Source organism: Choristoneura fumiferana, chromosome 24, assembly GCF_025370935.1.
Source record: "Choristoneura fumiferana chromosome 24, NRCan_CFum_1, whole genome shotgun sequence".
NCBI lineage: Eukaryota > Metazoa > Arthropoda > Insecta > Lepidoptera > Tortricidae > Choristoneura > Choristoneura fumiferana.
Window position 1 is genome coordinate 6,385,948 of NC_133495.1, and position 17,982 is coordinate 6,403,929.

Genomic DNA, 17,982 nt, shown 5'->3' on the forward strand with positions numbered 1-17,982 from the left:
GGCTAATCGAATTTTTTTAAAATTACTTTCCACCGCAAGAGTGAAAACGCAATTTACCACCGGCTTATCTACTTCATGAAAATTAAACTTTCCGAATAGGAGAGATGAAAAATTCATTGAAGTGCTAGTTGTCATAATTCTCATAAGTCATTTCAAACAATTTTGCTCACATTTTACGATCCCTGTTTGTAGTAGCAGTGTATTAATTTATTTCCTAAACAGTGACTATTACCTAAATATTTACAGTTTCACAGGATAACCTAATAAGTACCTAAGTAATATAGGCTTTATTTTAGTGTTACCACTTACATTTTTATCGCAACGAGTCATTATTATAAAATATCGGTCATCTGTCACGGGCTTCAAAAATATGTTTCCGTACTGTCTCTTATTGATTAAACATTTAAACAATGAATGAGATAGACTAAATTCTGTATTTAAAATTAATAGACTTTAGTCCCAATAGCATAACGTAGAATATGCCAACTACAGCGTTGAACATCAGTCCTTTTGGAACTACAAGCGCTCACATTCCAAACAGCTTTCAATTAGGTTTGCCAAACAAACATGCAAACTATCCAGTAGTGACTGTTGGAAGCAAAAGAACGTATGGGAATTTTAAGCTTTAGAAATTATTACTCGTGAGATTAAATTCAGGATGTTCATACTTTCTTGAAGTTGTATCACAAACTCAAAAGGATACCCAAATTAACTTAAAAACTAATTAAAGAAAAATACTTTGCACTAAAGTTGAATATTTTGCAAACAAATCACTGAATCTAAAAATCGTTTTAGCAACCCCCTAATGGTTTTGAAAGATATCCTACGATATCCCACACTACAAGACTGGATGAGAAAAAAAAATCACCCCCACTTTACGTCCATGGGAGGTACTATAAAAAAGAAAATTGTACCATTTTGTCGGCATACTTTACATATATATTCGTGCAAAATTACAGCTTTCTAGCATTGATAGTTCCTGAGAAAAGCCGCAGACGGACAGACAGATAGACATGGCGAAACTATAAGGGTTCCGTTTTTGCCATTTTCGCTACGGAACCCTAAAAATGGCACATTGTTGTTTTTTCCTTTATACATAAGAACAGCGAATCAAAGCTAATTCGTCTAATTGGAATAAAAATACTGTCGGTATTATAATTTTAGGACATTTAATATTAGACTAAATAATAATTAGATCCAACAATATCATGGATTTAGCATTTTTGTAATAAAAAATTTAGTCTAAACAATTTTAGACCAAGTGCTTTAGGAAAAAAATATGTATGCAAAAAAAAGAAGTAGGTAGGTACCTTCATACAATATTATACCACACAATTTCGACCAAAATTTTTTAGACCTTTCGCAAAGAGCACCCGTCAAAATGCGCTATAAACGACCATATCAATACACACCCACGAGCCCTGCTTTTAAAAAAAATATTATACAGTTTTCATTTGTTTTTAAGTTATAACGGAAATAAATAGACACTTTATGTACAAATTTAAGCAGTCTATTCCGTTTTTGAGACATAGCTCTGCGACGTACAGTGTAGCGACATTAACAGAGTTCCGTTTGTCAACCTTCCGATACAGAACCCTAAAAACATTCCGTGTTATGTAATCTGCGACAAAACACCACATACGCCTTTTTACGTCTCAAAAGAGCAGTTCAACGCTTACCGTGTACAACATAAACAGTACAAGTGCAACTACCAACGTTCTTATTACTGTGACGTTAAAGTTTCATTTAATTCTACGTGTATACCTACAACAGGCCGTTGGGTTGTGGGTATTCGGCACATTAAAATAGCGTTTGGGATATATTTAGGGTTTATAGGCGCTATTTACTGAACTGTCGGTTCGATGATAAGTAAATAGTTTAGAATGACTCGATACAATTTGGTTGTTGTTTTACTACAGTCGAATGGATGAAAAACAAAATTATCACAGTTTTCATAATAAAAGCGGTCAAGAGCTTGTCGGGCCATGCTCAGTGTAGGGTTCCGTAGTTCCTGACCGTCACAAATAGGCGGATTTAAAATACGACATTTTTAGTTAGATGGGTACTAAAAGGCTAAAAACGGGTTAATTTCTTTCCTTCTCTCCTTTACCTGAACTTGAAAGATTCCGTAAACAATACGAAATCCTTAGAAAAATATTACTTGATTTTTTCGCAATGGCTACGGAACCATATCTTGGGCGTGTCCAACACGCTCTTGGCGGTCTTTTACTAACCTGTAGGTAGTGATGCCACAGGGCGTGTAACAGGGCGAGTTGTAGTAATATTTATACTTGTACTGATTATCTTATTAATTGCGAAATTGTTCCAATTCCCTAGGCATTTAGGTTGACTGGCAGAGATCCCCTCAGGGATAAGTCCGCCTTCGTGTACTTAGTTTACTTAGCACTTTCTTTTTTGTGTAAGTAACATTTTTTTATTTCCTTTTTGTACAATAAAGAGTAAGTATAAACAAACAAACAATAGTACATTGATAAACAAGGATTGTAAGTGATCAATTACACAAAAGATATTTAGGCGCACGAGCGAGCAAAGCGAGCGAGGGTGCTTATAGTTCGCGGGTGTAATTGATCATTTACACTCAAGTTGAACACTACTTTTCATCACAAATGCGAGAAATAAAGAAAACCGTTATAAATGTATACGCGAATTTTTTTTCGCTCCAAACCGTCTTTTGTTTTTTTTTTAATGGCCTCGCGCTCTTTGGCTTTGGCACCTTTTTGGCACATTCAGCCAGCTCTGGCCAGCAGCATTATGCCAGCATGGAGGTTTGGACGCATTACAATCTCCTTATTTACCAGTTCGTGAATACAAAGGAGCACCATTCGATTTTTAAATTTACTTACATCCCTAAAGATGTAAATCGAATTTACAACACGGATTTCAAGTTAAATGCAACCTACTTTCAGAGCTTAAGTGATGAAAACAAACAAACATATTCATATAGTACGGAGAACAGATGGCCGTTGGGCCGAAAACTTGTCGAATGGAGACCGCGGATCGGTAAGCGCAGCGTTGGACGTCCACCAAAGAAATGGGCGGATGACCTGGATAATAGGGTGGAGCGAACCTACTTTGAGCCCTTTACTGTCATTTAAAGATTGAAAAAAAAACTGTTATGTTAAATTCCGTAAAATATTGTGTTTTTATCTTAAATAATGTTGTCATCTTATTCAAAATAAACCTTTGTTTAAGTAAAACGCCTTTGTAACGCACTAAATGTACCAAAATTATAAATTAAATAGACGTAGAAATAGACCAATTTTTCATTTAAGTATGTTTATGTGACTTGTAACACAAATTGTATGTATTAATACAATTTTTGATTGAAACTGATGTCCCGTCACTTTTCAGCATAAGAAGTACATAATTATTCTTATGTGAAATTACGAAGTTTTCATAAAATAATCAAAATCTTTGAGGTAAGGTAGAGGGCTAAAACATATGTCAAAAAAATAATATAAAATTATTTATGTAAGAAACTAGTCCAAAATAATATGCAAGTTTATGATTAAACAACTCTTTTTTTCTCCATACATAGACGCTCCACCCCACTGGATAAAGCTGTGGGTTCACGGTGGATACAGGCCGCTTCCAACCGGAGCAACTGGACGTCCATGGGAAGGCTTATGTCCTACGGTGAACGTCCTACGGCTATGATGATGATTCCTATTCTCCGTTAAAGACAACGTGCACTGCCAGGAATAAAATATGCCCAATATAAAGCCCTCGCTTCGTATACAACAGTGTTGGGTGTTAGTTAGCTGCCCACGCCGAGATCAAGTGTCAGACCTCGCCATTTAGGGGTTTTGTAACGCCAACGCACCTGACGTCGCTCTATACAATTTATTGGCATTGTTATTTTCAATTTGTAATGAAGTTTTCTTCTTTTTTACTGGCTGTACAATCAAGGAAACTGAATCATGTACCGAGTAAAATTTTTTCACAATTTTCATATTTGTTTTGCAGATTAACTGAAAACCAGAATGTAGTTCACTCAGAATCGATAGTAGAATGTGTTTTGAAATTCCTTTTTTATTGTGTCTAGTCTAAGGGGGCTGTTTCACCATCTATTGATTAGCGTTAACCAGCGGTGTGATGCCGTCTCCGTCTATTCGAACAAGACAAATAGAGACGGCATCACACCTAACCGCCAGTTAACACTAATCAATGGATGGTGAAACAGCCCCTAAAAGATAGGAATGCAACATGGGCCAATTAAATGTTTTAGTAAGGTTTGCTTACCATTTAGATAACTTAATACTGGCCGTTTACTGTCAGTTTTGGTTTTCTTCTAAGAACGGCGATGCGCAAATACATCGCAAATACAAATTATGAGTGTAGAGTTAGAAATAAAGTTAGAATTACTGACTTAGAAAAACACAAGAATATTTTTTGACAAGAATATTAGTGTAATAAGTAACATAAGACGAAAAAAAATTTTTGGGGTGTTTGAGGTTTTCAGTTGGGTATTTAATTAACACCTTGTATAAGTCAATAGTCAATTGATTACTCTTCCAGAATCATGACACTAAGTGTAAGTAGCCCTTACATAGGCCTCGGTCCTTTTGGGCTTACTCCACGCTATTAGGTGCTATTAGTCTCTAAAAGCATCTGAATCGATAACAGATCTTAATACTGGAATATTAGCTGTATGAATGCTGTTAAATAAATGAATATGCATCGTCAACATGACATTTACAGCGAAAAGGTTTCATTTATACTTGATTAAAATATACTCTATAAATAAATAGGTACTTGGACAAACTTCTAATATAAATCAACGCAATTAAACGAAGGTGTTTTCATACAAGTTGTAACGTACTTCCGGTTGTCCTAGAAACTTGAAATTTGGCATGAAGTTGTAGCTCTCATAGAACTACTACTAAGAAGAGTCCGCAATTATATTCTATTGTATTGTAAACTCTTTATTGTACATAAAAAAAACACATGACATTAACAAATAGGACCCACTGAAAATCAGCGTCGTGGCCCCCTGCCTCGACTCATGCTGAGTGGTCTCCTTTTTTGAGACAACTGCCACAGTACGCTTTTAGATTTAAGAAATTTGTAATTTGTTTTTTGTTGTTGTTGTTGTTGTTTCGAAATAAATTTTATTCATTCATTCAAATAACAAAATAATAAGACGTACAAATGCGAACTTATCTGTACTTCTGTACTACTATTGAGGTAAAGATTGTAAGTTTGTGAGGTTGTAGGGGGAAATCACTGGATCTACTGAACCGATTTAGATGAAATTCGGTATACAGTTTTAATCCCTGGAAAGGACATAGCATAGCTTTTATCCCGGAAATAGCACAGTTCCCGTGGATAGCGACAAACGAATTCTACGCGGGCGGAGTCGCGGGCCACAGCTACTTAGTCTTTTATATTTTTTATTTTTTTATTTCTCTAAAATAACCACACACTACGTACATTGGTAGGAGAGTAGCTCTGTCATACACTCCATATTCATATGTACCTACAAATTTGTGCGTAACTTTCAGTGCGTGAGCCCGACTCGCACTTGGCCGTTTTTTTCTTTCAGGTTATTCACCCAGTGGTTACAAATTTAAATAATTTTTCATCACACTTGCTCGTAAACAGTGTCATAACATGCAGGCTACCTTGGTTGCAACTCCCCAAATAAAACCCTCGACCTTAATGTGCTTGTCATGAAAGCCGTGGTCGGTAAATGAATCATTGCTCGTACAAATTTTCTTGTCATGAAGCCCAAGGTCGGTAAATGAGTCAGTGCCCGTACTGATGGTGCTGCGCGCGCTGTAGCGCATGGTGTAGCAGCAGGACCACATGCACACGCGGCTCAGGCACATGCTGCGGGAGGGGGAGGGCGACGCTGCCAAGAGCGCAGCCTAAGGTATCGCCAATATTTGAAACAATTATATTTTTTCTTTTAGAAATAAAAAAATTACTCGCAAATTTGATAAAAAACATTGTATGTCGCACGGGCGTTACTAGAATTACGAACATCGACTCATTAAAGCCCTCAGTCTTCGACTTCGGGCTTCTAATAGACTCTCGTTCGTAATTCCTTATTTACCGCCCTTAAGACACAATGTACTATTATATTCGAGCATGGAGGGACTATAATTTACCTCGCCAACGGCCTCAAACAAATATTTCACTCGCACACTTTGAACATAACAGAAATTTTTGGTGGAATAGTTTCTGTGAAACAAAATAAAGCTGAAAATTCGAAGTTGCTTTCAGGTTCTGCTTGATGTAAAGTTTCAGGCGAAAATGATAGGTTACATGTATTAAGATTTTCTATGGATCAACCAATCACAACCAACCGACATATCTTCGGTTAAGTATAATTTTGAATCATCATCATCATCATCGGCCTATCTTAGTCCACTGCTGGACATAGGCCTCTCCAGTTGCACGCCACTGAGCACGATCCTCGGCCAGTCTCATCCAGTTTTTGCCAGCTAACCTGCGAAGATCATCGCTCCACCTAGTCTGAGGGCGTCCTACGCCACGCTTGCCGATTCGCGGTCTCCACTCAGAACTCGTTTGCCCCAGCGGTTATCAGTTCTTCGACTGATATGGCCGGCCCACTGCCACTTCAGTTTGCTTATCCGGTGAGCTATGACGATGACTTTAGTTCTGTGTCGGATCTCTCGTTTCGAATTCGATCCTTCAGAGAAACTCCGAGCATAGCCCTTTCCATAGCTCGCTGAGCGACTTTAAATTTGTGGACCAGCCCAACTGTGAGTGTCCACGTCTCGGCACCATATGTCATGACAGGTAGGACGCACTGATTGAAGACTTCGTCTTGAAGTTCTGTGGAATTGGCGATGTAAAGACTCGACGAAGTTTCCCATATGCTGCCCAACCCAGCTGTATTCTTCTATTGGCCTCTTTCTCGAAGTTGTTTTTACCCAATTGCAAAGTTTGCCCGAGGTAAACATACTCTTTAACAACCTCCAGAGAGTTGCCATGTACTGCAATTGATTCCGGACTTACATGTTCATTAATCATGACTTTGGTTTTGTCCAAGTTCATCCGGAGACCAATGCGTTGTGAAGAATCAGCTAGGTCGCTCAACATATGTTGCAAATCTTGCAGCGTCTCTGCCATGATGACGATATCGTCTGCAAATCGCAAGTGTGAGAGTGTGTGTAATTTTGAATATAATTTTTAAAAAAAACCGGCCAAGAGCGTGTCGGACAAGCCCAAAATAGGGTTCCGTAGCCATTATGAAAAAATTAAGTAATATATTTCTAATTGTACAGAACGGCGCCTAAATTCATGTATATAGCATAAGTTAGTTTTAAGTTATGTGCAATAAATAAATACTTACCGCCTAGTTTCATTTAGTAGGATAAGCTCGCAACCGCCTGCGTCGCGTCCGTGCGCCAAATGAGCGGCGCCGGACCCGGCGCAGTAGTTATATTTATAACCTCGCTCGTGTGAGCGGGACGGTTATACGTATAACCCCTAGGTGCGAGCGGGACAGTAGCGCGGACCGACTCGCGGCCGCGCTACAGAATTAAGGAAAAAAGTCCCAAAATATATTATTGTTAACTAGGTTTAAGTATTAGCATTAAGATTTGTTGATTTGTATTAGGATTAGTTAAGTTTTTTAATAAAATAAAGACGAGTAGGGCGAGAGCGGGGAAGGGAGCGGAGGAGTGGGGGGACCGCGATCCCTTTAAGGTAATTCTCGCGGGTATAAAAGCGAGCGCGGTCCCGACCACAACGTTCAGTCTCCGAGCGACAGCGTATGGATAAGCAACAAATAAGAAGCGCTCCCGACTCTCTCTCTCTCTCTCTCACTCTCAAGCTGCATCAGTGTGCCAGATCTCAAAATCATCTTTCATTCTTCACCTACATACAGTCCACTCTCTATAAACATCAACAATCAAGCAATAACCATTTTGTGGCGTACGACCGGCCAGAGCTACGAAGTTTCCGTATGCCACATTTAATGGTCCATTCAGCACCGGATCACTGAAACAAGAAGAAATTCAAGATGGTTTTAACAAGAAGCAACAGCGGCAAAGAATCAAAAGAAGAGTCGTCCAGCGCCGGTGAAACCACTGCGACTACTAGTACGAACCTGACAACAACCACGTCGAGTTCCGGCGAAACGGGGACCACGACTGGCACGGGCACCACCGAAGTATCAGCATCAGCATCGGGATCCGTCGCGACAAGTGCGAGGGATCAAGTGGACACTTCGGGTATTAAGGCCACGCCCGCGGCCAGTACAGATACGGTCGTCATTCGCCAACCGTCGCAGCAGATGCCACCACCAGCTGTCACAAAAGCACCGCCGCAGAAGCCCGCTCGGTCACGTCACTCCAAGGCCTCCGGCAAGAGACTCCTCGCGGGGTTGGAGGCCAAGGAGCGGCTAGCCGAGCTGGAGCTGAAGCGCGTGCGCGCCGAGGCTGAACTAGAAAAAATCCGCCTAGAAAAGATGGCGGCGGAGTCAGAGCTGTCCGACACAGAAGAAGAAGAAGACGACCTGGCTTCACAACGTATCGCTGATTGGATAAGAAGATCGCCCAATCAAGAACGAACATTACGAGAAGAAAGAAGGCCGCCCACGCACACACACAAAGAGCGCGAGCGGCGGGACCATTATGAAGAGCAGTCCCACAAGTCAGCAATGGACCTCACCATGCTGACCGCAGCATTAACAGAAGCAATCCACGCCGGCAAGTCATCATCAACGAACAGATATATTCCCGACCTGCCGCCGTTCAGCGGACTCAGCAACGAGTGGCTCCAATTTCAAGCAGCCTACACCGAGTCTGCGGCCAGCTTTACGGCCAACGAAAACGTCGCTCGCATTAGAAAGGCCCTCAAAGGGGTGGCCTTGGAAGCGGTAAGCGCGCTCCTCATCAGCCAGCCTCGGCCAGACGACGTCGTAAGCGCATTACAAAGAAGATTCGGCAGACCAGACGCACTCCTCATCGGCGAAATGGAAAAGATGAAAGCGCTCCCGAGACTCACAGACAACCCACGTGACCTGTGCATCTTCGCGAGCCGCGTTGCTAACACAGTAGCAACAATCGAGATGCTCAAACGCCCGCAATACCTTCACACCCCGGAAGTATTGCGCACGATCGTCGACAAACTAACGCCGATCCTGCGAAGCAAGTGGTACGACTATGCAACAATAAATGAAGACGTACCCGAAATAAAGAAGATCGCCGAATTTCTCAACCGCGAAGCGGATAAATGCGCGCCCTACGCGCCGCCCGAGCTGTCTACTGAGAAGCAAGAAAACAAAATAATAAAGAAAAAAGTCGAACGCGCCTACACCGCCACCACTGAAACCACCACGAAATCGCGCAAAGAAGTGAAGTCACCGTGTCCTCAATGCAAGCAGGAAGGCCACCAACTACCTACGTGTCCGAATTTTATCAAGGCGGACACGAACGAGCGATGGGAGATAGCGAAGAAACACACCATTTGCTATCGCTGTCTCATTAGCAAGCACCGCCGCTACGAGTGCCGCGCTAAGCCGTGCGGCCGCGGCGGCTGCCCCATGCGGCACCATCGTCTGCTGCATCACGAGAAACCATCGCCGGCCTCCCCCGACGCTCCAAAGCGGCCGCCGCAGCCTCCGATCGAACCAGCAACGAACGCGACAGTCGAACAAGTCGGCGCAGCAACCACCAAAACGGGCCGCGCCTATCTCAAAATCGCGCCGGTCGTCCTGCGAGGGCCGCAAGCCACCATCGAAACATACGCGCTATTAGACGACGGCAGCACGGTCACCATCATCGACGCAGCGGTTGCCGACGTGCTCGGTCTCGACGGTCCCACCGAACAAATGTGGGTCCAAGGAGTGAGCGGGACGGAGGTAGCGCACAAGAAAAGCAAGAAGGTGGGCGTGGCGATCCGAGGCAAATACAGCGACGACGAGCTGCAAATAAATAACGCGCGCACCGTGGCAAGCCTCGACTTCGCGACGCAGTCGATAAGTGAACGAGAACTACGCGACTGCCGACATTTAGAAGACATCAAGAATGAAGTCACATGCAGCCGCGCCACGCCGAAAATATTGATCGGCCAAGACAATTGGGAGCTAATCATCTCGCAAGAAATTAGAAGAGGACGGCGCGATCAACTCGTCGCGTCGCGCACGCTACTAGGCTGGGTATTACACGGGTGCCGCACCTCACAAGCGGAGCCCGTGGCGTACTGCTGTGCCCATCTCACTCTGACCGAACCGGCTAATCACATGGAAAAAATGATGCGCGACTATTTCGCATTAGAGTCGCTATCCATCGAGCCGAGAAAACAGAAGAGCGATCCAGAGCTACAAGCCCTCGAAATATTAGAAAAAACGAGTCGCCGCCTACCCGACGGACGTTTCGAAACGGGGCTGCTATGGAGAGAGCGAGAGGGCAAGATACCCAACAATCGAGCCGACGCACTCAAGCGACTACACACGCTCGAGCGCAAACTCGATCGCGACGAACAGCTGAAGAAACAATACGACGAGCGCGTCCTCAACTTACTCACGTCTAAGTACGCCGAGCCCGCGGCCGCGCCCCCTAGCGCCCGCACATGGTACCTGCCACACTTCGCGGTCTGCAATCCCGACAAGCCGAAGATACGACTCGTGCACGACGCGGCGGCCAAATCTCACGGCCGCAGCCTCAACGATATGCTCCTGTCGGGCCCGGACCTACTGCAGAGCCTGCCCGGCGTCATTATGCGGTTCCGACAGCACGCCGTGGCGGTCTCCGCCGATATAAAGGAAATGTTTATGCAGATCAAGATACGCGAAGAAGACAGAGACGCCCTACGCTTCTTATGGCGCGGCGATCGGCGCGAAGGCGAAGCGCAAGAATACAGAATGTCGTCCGTGATCTTCGGCGCTACGTCGTCACCGTGTACCGCGCTGTACATAAAAAATAGAAACGCGCGGGAACACGCCGAAGAGTACCCGGACGCCGCCAGGGCAATCGAGAGAAATCACTACATGGACGATTACCTGCAAAGCTTCGCTACGATAGAAGAGGCACGACGCGTAATAAAAGACGTCGATTTCATACACAAGAAGGCTGGCTTCGAATTACGCGGATGGGCATACAACGAGTGCGAGCGAGAAGGCGCGATGTCCCTTACCGGCGGGAGCGAGCGAGAGGGCGCGACGTCCCTTATCGGCGGGAGCGAGCGAGACGGAGCTACGGTCCCTATCGGCGGGAGCGAGATAGAAAAAACACTCGGCCTGCTGTGGGACACGAAGAGAGATAGTATCAGCTTCCGGCTCAACAATAGAAGGGCACCCGTCGAAATAATGAAAAATCTACGTCCGCCAACGAAGAGGGAGGCCCTTAGCCTTATTATGTCGATATTCGACCCGCTAGGGCTCATCTCGCCCATCACGACACCGGCAAAGCGCATCATGCAAGACACGTGGCGATACGACACTGCATGGGATGAAGAGTTGCCCCCCGAGCTGCACGACCGATGGAGCGAGTGGCTGCAACAACTGCACCGCCTAGGTGACCTACATATACCTAGGTGCTACGGGGCAACGCCGGGCGCGCGCTACGAGCTTCACACATTTGTGGACGCGAGCCAAGAAGCTTACGCGGCCGCTGTCTATTGGCGCATAATTCATGCCGATGACAGCGTGACCATCTCACTCGCCGCAGGGAAGAGCCGCGTCACGCCGAACAAACCCATCTCCGTGCCCCGTCTCGAACTGCAAGCCGCTCTGCTAGGCGCGCGACTAGCCAACACGGTCGCCGACGAACACGACTACGAGGTCGCCCGACGCACATACTGGAGCGACTCTCGTACGGCGCTAGCGTGGATACGCTCCGAGCCCCGCACATTTAAGACGTTCGTCGCGCATCGCCTCGCTGAGATAGAAGACCTCACCAAGAAAAACGAATGGCGCTGGCTACCATCGGCGGACAACGTCGCCGACGACGCGACGCGAGCCACCCCGGAAGAATTCGGTCCGAGACATCGGTGGTTCCGCGGCCCGCTATTCTTGTACGAGAGAGAAGATTCTTGGCCCGAAGAAAATAAGGTCGAAATTCCAGCTACCGGCGAAGAAAAAGAAAAATGTAACGCGCTTCAAGACCAACGCGCGCGCCACGCCCACTTGCCCGAAATCGAACGCTTCTCGAAGTGGACGCGATTATTAAGAACAACTGCACGTGTCCTGCAGTTCATCGACCTTTGCCGCCACAAGAGATCGTCGCCCGCACCACAAGTCGTCGCCGCAGCACGCAGAAAGAGAACGCGCGCTAACCAGTCTCAAGATGAAGAATGGGACAGGCGCACGCCGACCGCTCACGTGCCACGCAACCGCATCGCGCCCGAAAAACACGAAAAATACATCGTGCTACCGGCTCGCTACATAAACAAAGCCGAACAGCTGTTGACGAGCGCGTCGCAGAAAGATGCCTACGCGCGAGAGAGACAGCGCATTACGGACGGCCGCGCGCCAGAAAGGGACGACAGACTCGCAAAAATCAGCGTATTTATAGACGCGGATGGAGTGATGCGATTGCGCGGCAGAATCGTAGCGGCCGACGCGATACAACAAGAGATGGTGAATCCCGCGGTGTTACATAGAACACATTATTATACGAAGCTGTACATCGCGCATATACATGAAAAATTGCACCACGGCGGGACCGAGATAGTAGTCAACGAGCTACGCCAGCGTGTATACATAGCGAAGATTCGCCCGGCGGTAAAAGAGGTCATCGCCCGCTGCGCCCGCTGCCTACTGCGCAAAGCGAGACCGGCCGCCCCCGCTACCGGCGACTTACCCGCTGCGCGCCTCGCCTATGGAGCCCGCCCGTTCTCATTCACGGGCCTGGACTACTTCGGCCCGCTAGAAGTGACCGTCGCACGCCATCGCGAGAAGAGACACGTCGCCTTGTTCACCTGCTTGACTTCGAGGGCAGTACATTTGGAGGTGGTCGTCTCCCTGAGCACCGACTCGGCCATCAACGCCCTGCGCCGCTTCATTGCGCGGCGCGGGTGCCCGACGGAGCTATGGAGCGACAACGCTACCGCCTTTCGAGGCGCCGCCCGAGAACTTAGCGAAGCCGTCAAGAACGAAGCAGAGGCCCGCCGCATCAACTGGCGCTTCCTCCCGGCTGCCGCCCCCTTCATGGCGGGAGCTTGGGAGAGAATGGTCCGCGGGGTGAAGGAGGCCCTGAAGGCCACGCTCCATGAAAAATACCCGAGCGACGAGATCCTACACACCCTGCTGCTGGAAGCCGAAGCGACCGTCAACTCTCGCCCGCTAACGCACGTGTCGGTCGACCCCAATGACCCGACAGCGCTGACCCCGAACATGATCCTCCTCGGACCCGACTGCCACTCGCCAGCCCCCGGTACCTTCGAAGAGAGCGACGGCGACGCGCGCCAACAATGGCGGCGCGCCCAGCAACTCGCCGACACCTTCTGGAGGCGCTGGGTACGAGAGTACCTACCGCTACTACAACACCGGCGGGAGCCCCATAGCAGCGGAGCGAGCCCGGCAGTCGGCGATGTCGTAATCATATGCGACTCGAATATGCCCCGAAACACATGGCCCCGAGGACGAATCACACGAGTCTACCCCGGCAAGGACGGCGTGGTACGAGTCGTCGACGTGACTACGAGCCGAGGACACGTGCTACGCAGGCCGGCGAGGAAGATCGTCGTTCTGCCAGTGGGATCGCACGGCGACGGCGGGAGAAATGTACAGAACGGCGCCTAAATTCATGTATATAGCATAAGTTAGTTTTAAGTTATGTGCAATAAATAAATACTTACCGCCTAGTTTCATTTAGTAGGATAAGCTCGCAACCGCCTGCGTCGCGTCCGTGCGCCAAATGAGCGGCGCCGGACCCGGCGCAGTAGTTATATTTATAACCTCGCTCGTGTGAGCGGGACGGTTATACGTATAACCCCTAGGTGCGAGCGGGACAGTAGCGCGGACCGACTCGCGGCCGCGCTACAGAATTAAGGAAAAAGTCCCAAAAATATTATTGTTAACTAGGTTTAAGTATTAGCATTAAGATTTATTGATTTGTATTAGGATTAGTTAAGTTTTTTAATAAAATAAAGACGAGTAGGGCGAGAGCGGGGAAGGGAGCGGAGGAGTGGGGGGACCGCGATCCCTTTAAGGTAATTCTCGCGGGTATAAAAGCGAGCGCGGTCCCGACCACAACGTTCAGTCTCCGAGCGACAGCGAATGAATAAGCAAGTAATAAGAAGCGCTCCCGACCTCTCTCTCTCTCTCTCTCACTCTCAAGCTGCATCAGTGTGCCAGATCTCAAAATCATCTTTCATTCTTCACCTACATACAGTCCACTCTCTATAAACATCAACAATCAACCAATAACCATTTTGTGGCGTACGACCGACCAGAGCTACGAAGTTTCCGTATGCCACACTAATGATTTCGTATTTTATACGGAATCTTCCAAGTTTAGGCAAATTTTATACCTTAGGCTGCTATTTACTTTAAAACTACTAATAATTTTCAAGCAAACTTAACCGTTATAGTTTTCCTTGTAAGCTTGATAATACTTATTATCATCCTGATTTTTTTTTAATTTTTCCACCCACCGGTTTAGATTTTAGAGGGGGGGGGGCGCTTTAAAGTTGAATATTTTACAAACACATAACTAAATCAAAATCGTCTTAGCAACCCCCTAATGGTTTTAAAAGACCTATCCAACGATACCCCACACTATAGGGTTGGATGAGAAAAAAAAATAACCCCCACTTTACGACTATGGGAGATACCCTTAAAAAAATTTTTTGAATTTTTTATTGTACCATTTTGTCGGCATAGTTTTCATATATATCCGTGAAAAATTACAGCTTTCTAGCATTGATAGTCCCTGAGCAAAGCCGCGGACGGACGGACAGACAGAAAGACAGACATGGCGAAACTATAAGGGTTCCGTTTTTGCCATTTTGGCTACGGAACCCTAAACATAAGGGGAGTCCCAATGCAAGAAATGTACGGTTTTTGTTCACTTTGTTTCTCAGCAACGTTAAAACATATATACAGAAAAACAGGAGCCAAAATTATGTGTATAATAACTATCTTTATACAACAAAAATATAGTATGTTGACACCAGCCACTTTCGTACCAATGTTTATATAACTATCCTTGATTAAAAGTACATGTAACTAAAAATTATTAAAAGGTCTGTAGATTATTGCTATTTATTAAGTTGTATTCAAGCGAGCTATGTATTGTATTCGAAATATTCTTAACTTTTTCTCCTTATATACGTGTAGATTTGCCATACCTCAGGATTTGTCCCGACATGTCAGGATTTTTGACCAGGATTGCGGCCGGACTTGGCGGGAGTTTTTAAAAATAACCCAAAAAACAAAGTTTTCATGACACATTCATTACAAATTTTACAAACTTTTAATGAATGCAATGATAAATTAAAGTAGTAAGTAAATTCAAATTCAAATCATTTATTCAGTAAATAGGCCGCAATGGGCACTTTTACACGTCATTTTTTAAACAACCAGCGCTTTCGGAAAGACCATCATTGCCAAGAAGAATGCGCCGCAAGAAACTTCAAGTAAGGTAAAGGTACACTATTACGGGATAGTACATTATGCCGTGATATTTTGGTTTTTGTCGTAAAATAAGGAAACAATCAGTAAAATCATAACTTAATGCAATAATTCATTAACTATAGCTTAAATACAACCGAAAAACACGATTTTTGAATATATGTAATATCTTTTAAAGCCGTGAGGCACTTTCAAACGCGTCCGTCGCAACCCCGCAGTAGTTCGGTACGGGCGTGTTGTCAGTGAGCGTAACGTGGCAGCGGAACTTCGTAAGGATTTGCTGTGATACTGGTAAGTTTATTTATACAAAATTTGTATCATTGTTGTTTTATAGTTATTAATAGACGTATTTATCACCTTTTCAAGTTAACTGAAAGCATATTTAAAGTAAAATACTCGCTCCCGTAATTATGTACACCAATCTGACGCGATGTACCTAATTGCGTGAGTATCACGGAATAAGGGAAAGTCAGTCCGAAATGTTTTAATCTTTTGTTTCTATCTAGGATTAAATTTATTCATATGTTTGATGTGAATAAGTTAAGTAAGGACTGCAGATTATTGTGACGTAATTACGGTACATGGTTTTTTTAAAATTTGAGTGTTATAATTGAGAACGAAATGTATACTCGTTAAGTCATACGTACGAAATAATGGAGTATGGCATCGATATTAAATTTGTTTTATTTTATAAAATCAGAGCACAAAGGTTATTTATTTCGATTTTATGAGTATAATTGTTATATTATCTTCCAATTATAAAAAAAAAATCTTGTTTTTTATTTATTATAACCATTTTTTTGGACCCCCGTAATTATGTACACGACTTTTGTACTAATGTCCCTTATTCCGGTATTATGAAAAAAATAAAAATAAACTATGGGGAGGGGTCCATTCTGTTTTTAGGCTTCCTTAGTCAACTAGAAACCCTTATCCACCATGTCCGTTTGTCCGTCCGTCCACGGTTTAGCTCAGTGATCATTAGTACTTGAAAGCTGAAATTTGCATGGGTATAATACATATATAAATATAATATAATACATATAATAATATATTGTTACCTTTTTCAGGTAAAAAATGGCCTCATCCAATATATACGCCGAAATACACCAAAAGTCGTTAAGATGTAAATGATGGGACAGTGACTATCATACTTTAATATGATTATCAAACAAAATCTAATTTTGTTTTTGTTCTAGAAGTTATTTTATTATTTGATATATTCAAATTATTAAGTTGAATTAATAAATTTAACTAAGCATGTTTTTCATTTTGTCATTTTAATTTAGATTACCTAAGTAGAGTATAATAAATTTCCCCCTCCAATTCCAATTCCTCCAATTCACGCAATACAATTTTTTTTTATTACGTGATTATAATCATCATTTAAAAAAAGTATTTTAAGTCAACTATCTTGATAGATGCTTGAACAATGTGAACTTTAAAGATAGCACGGAATTACGTACAACGACTCCCGGAATTAAGTCCAGAGCCAAATTTTATCACGGAATAAGGGACAAACGAAGGGTTTAGCGAAATAACGTTTATTTCTATAAATTAAAAGCTACGAAGTAAAATAATATCCTACATCCATCTTAAAAGACATATCCCTAAAATAAAATAGTTACTACATCTAGAATCTTCGTATTTTTTTTTAAATCCGCAGTCAAAGTAGGAAACGCCTTAATATACCGTAATAAGGTACATTTACCTTAATCAACAAAACCTAAACATTTATTTCAAAACAATTTATAATATGATAAATAACCCGCGCGTCGTTCACGCTACGCCAAATCATTTACATGAAATGTCAGGACTCTTTCATCATCATCATCATCATCCCAGCCTATATACGTCCCACTGCTGGGCACAGGCCTCCTCTCAGAACAAGAGGGCTTGGGCCATAGTTCCCAGGCCCAATCAGGACTCTTTAAATGATTTTTTTTTCAGGACATTTCATTTTACCATATATATAACCCTATACACGTGGGCGATAAAAACACCAAATACACGAAAATAAAAGAAATAAATCAAATAAGCGACGTCCCACGGCGCACGCAAATCGGTCACATTGGACCCGCTTATTCCCTGACAACTTATTTCAATTTGACTTGGTCAACTTAATCGCTGAGTGACTGACTTGTCCCTCGAGACACGGCGGCTCGCTAACAGGCGATCAGTGAAGCAAAGCTTTGGTTCGCGCAATATTGTTTCAATATTTTTTCGCATTGTTTTCTTTCGTGCTCTTTTTGTTCGTTAACTTGTTTTTCACTGCTACAGTACACTATGTATGCTAAGTACTGTACATTGTTTGATCAACATTTCATGACCAATCAGGGCCAGTTAATAATTGCTTTTGTAGCGCATCCTTCCACTACACAGTGAATTATTAATTATTATTAGTTTTG

The 17,982-nt window shown here is 44.0% G+C and overlaps 2 protein-coding genes across 2 annotated transcripts in view; one reads left to right on the forward strand and one right to left on the reverse strand.

Moving 5' to 3' along the window:
* The window catches only part of LOC141441930 (uncharacterized), a 75,120-nt gene that overhangs the window by 45,893 nt on the left and 11,245 nt on the right, over window positions 1-17,982 (reverse strand). The gene's annotated exons all lie outside the window — the stretch shown is intronic.
* LOC141441931 (uncharacterized) lies at window positions 8,018-13,741 on the forward strand. The gene has a single exon (XM_074106821.1). The coding sequence runs from the start codon at window positions 8,018-8,020 to the stop codon at window positions 13,739-13,741; it is 5,724 nt and encodes a 1,907-aa protein (XP_073962922.1).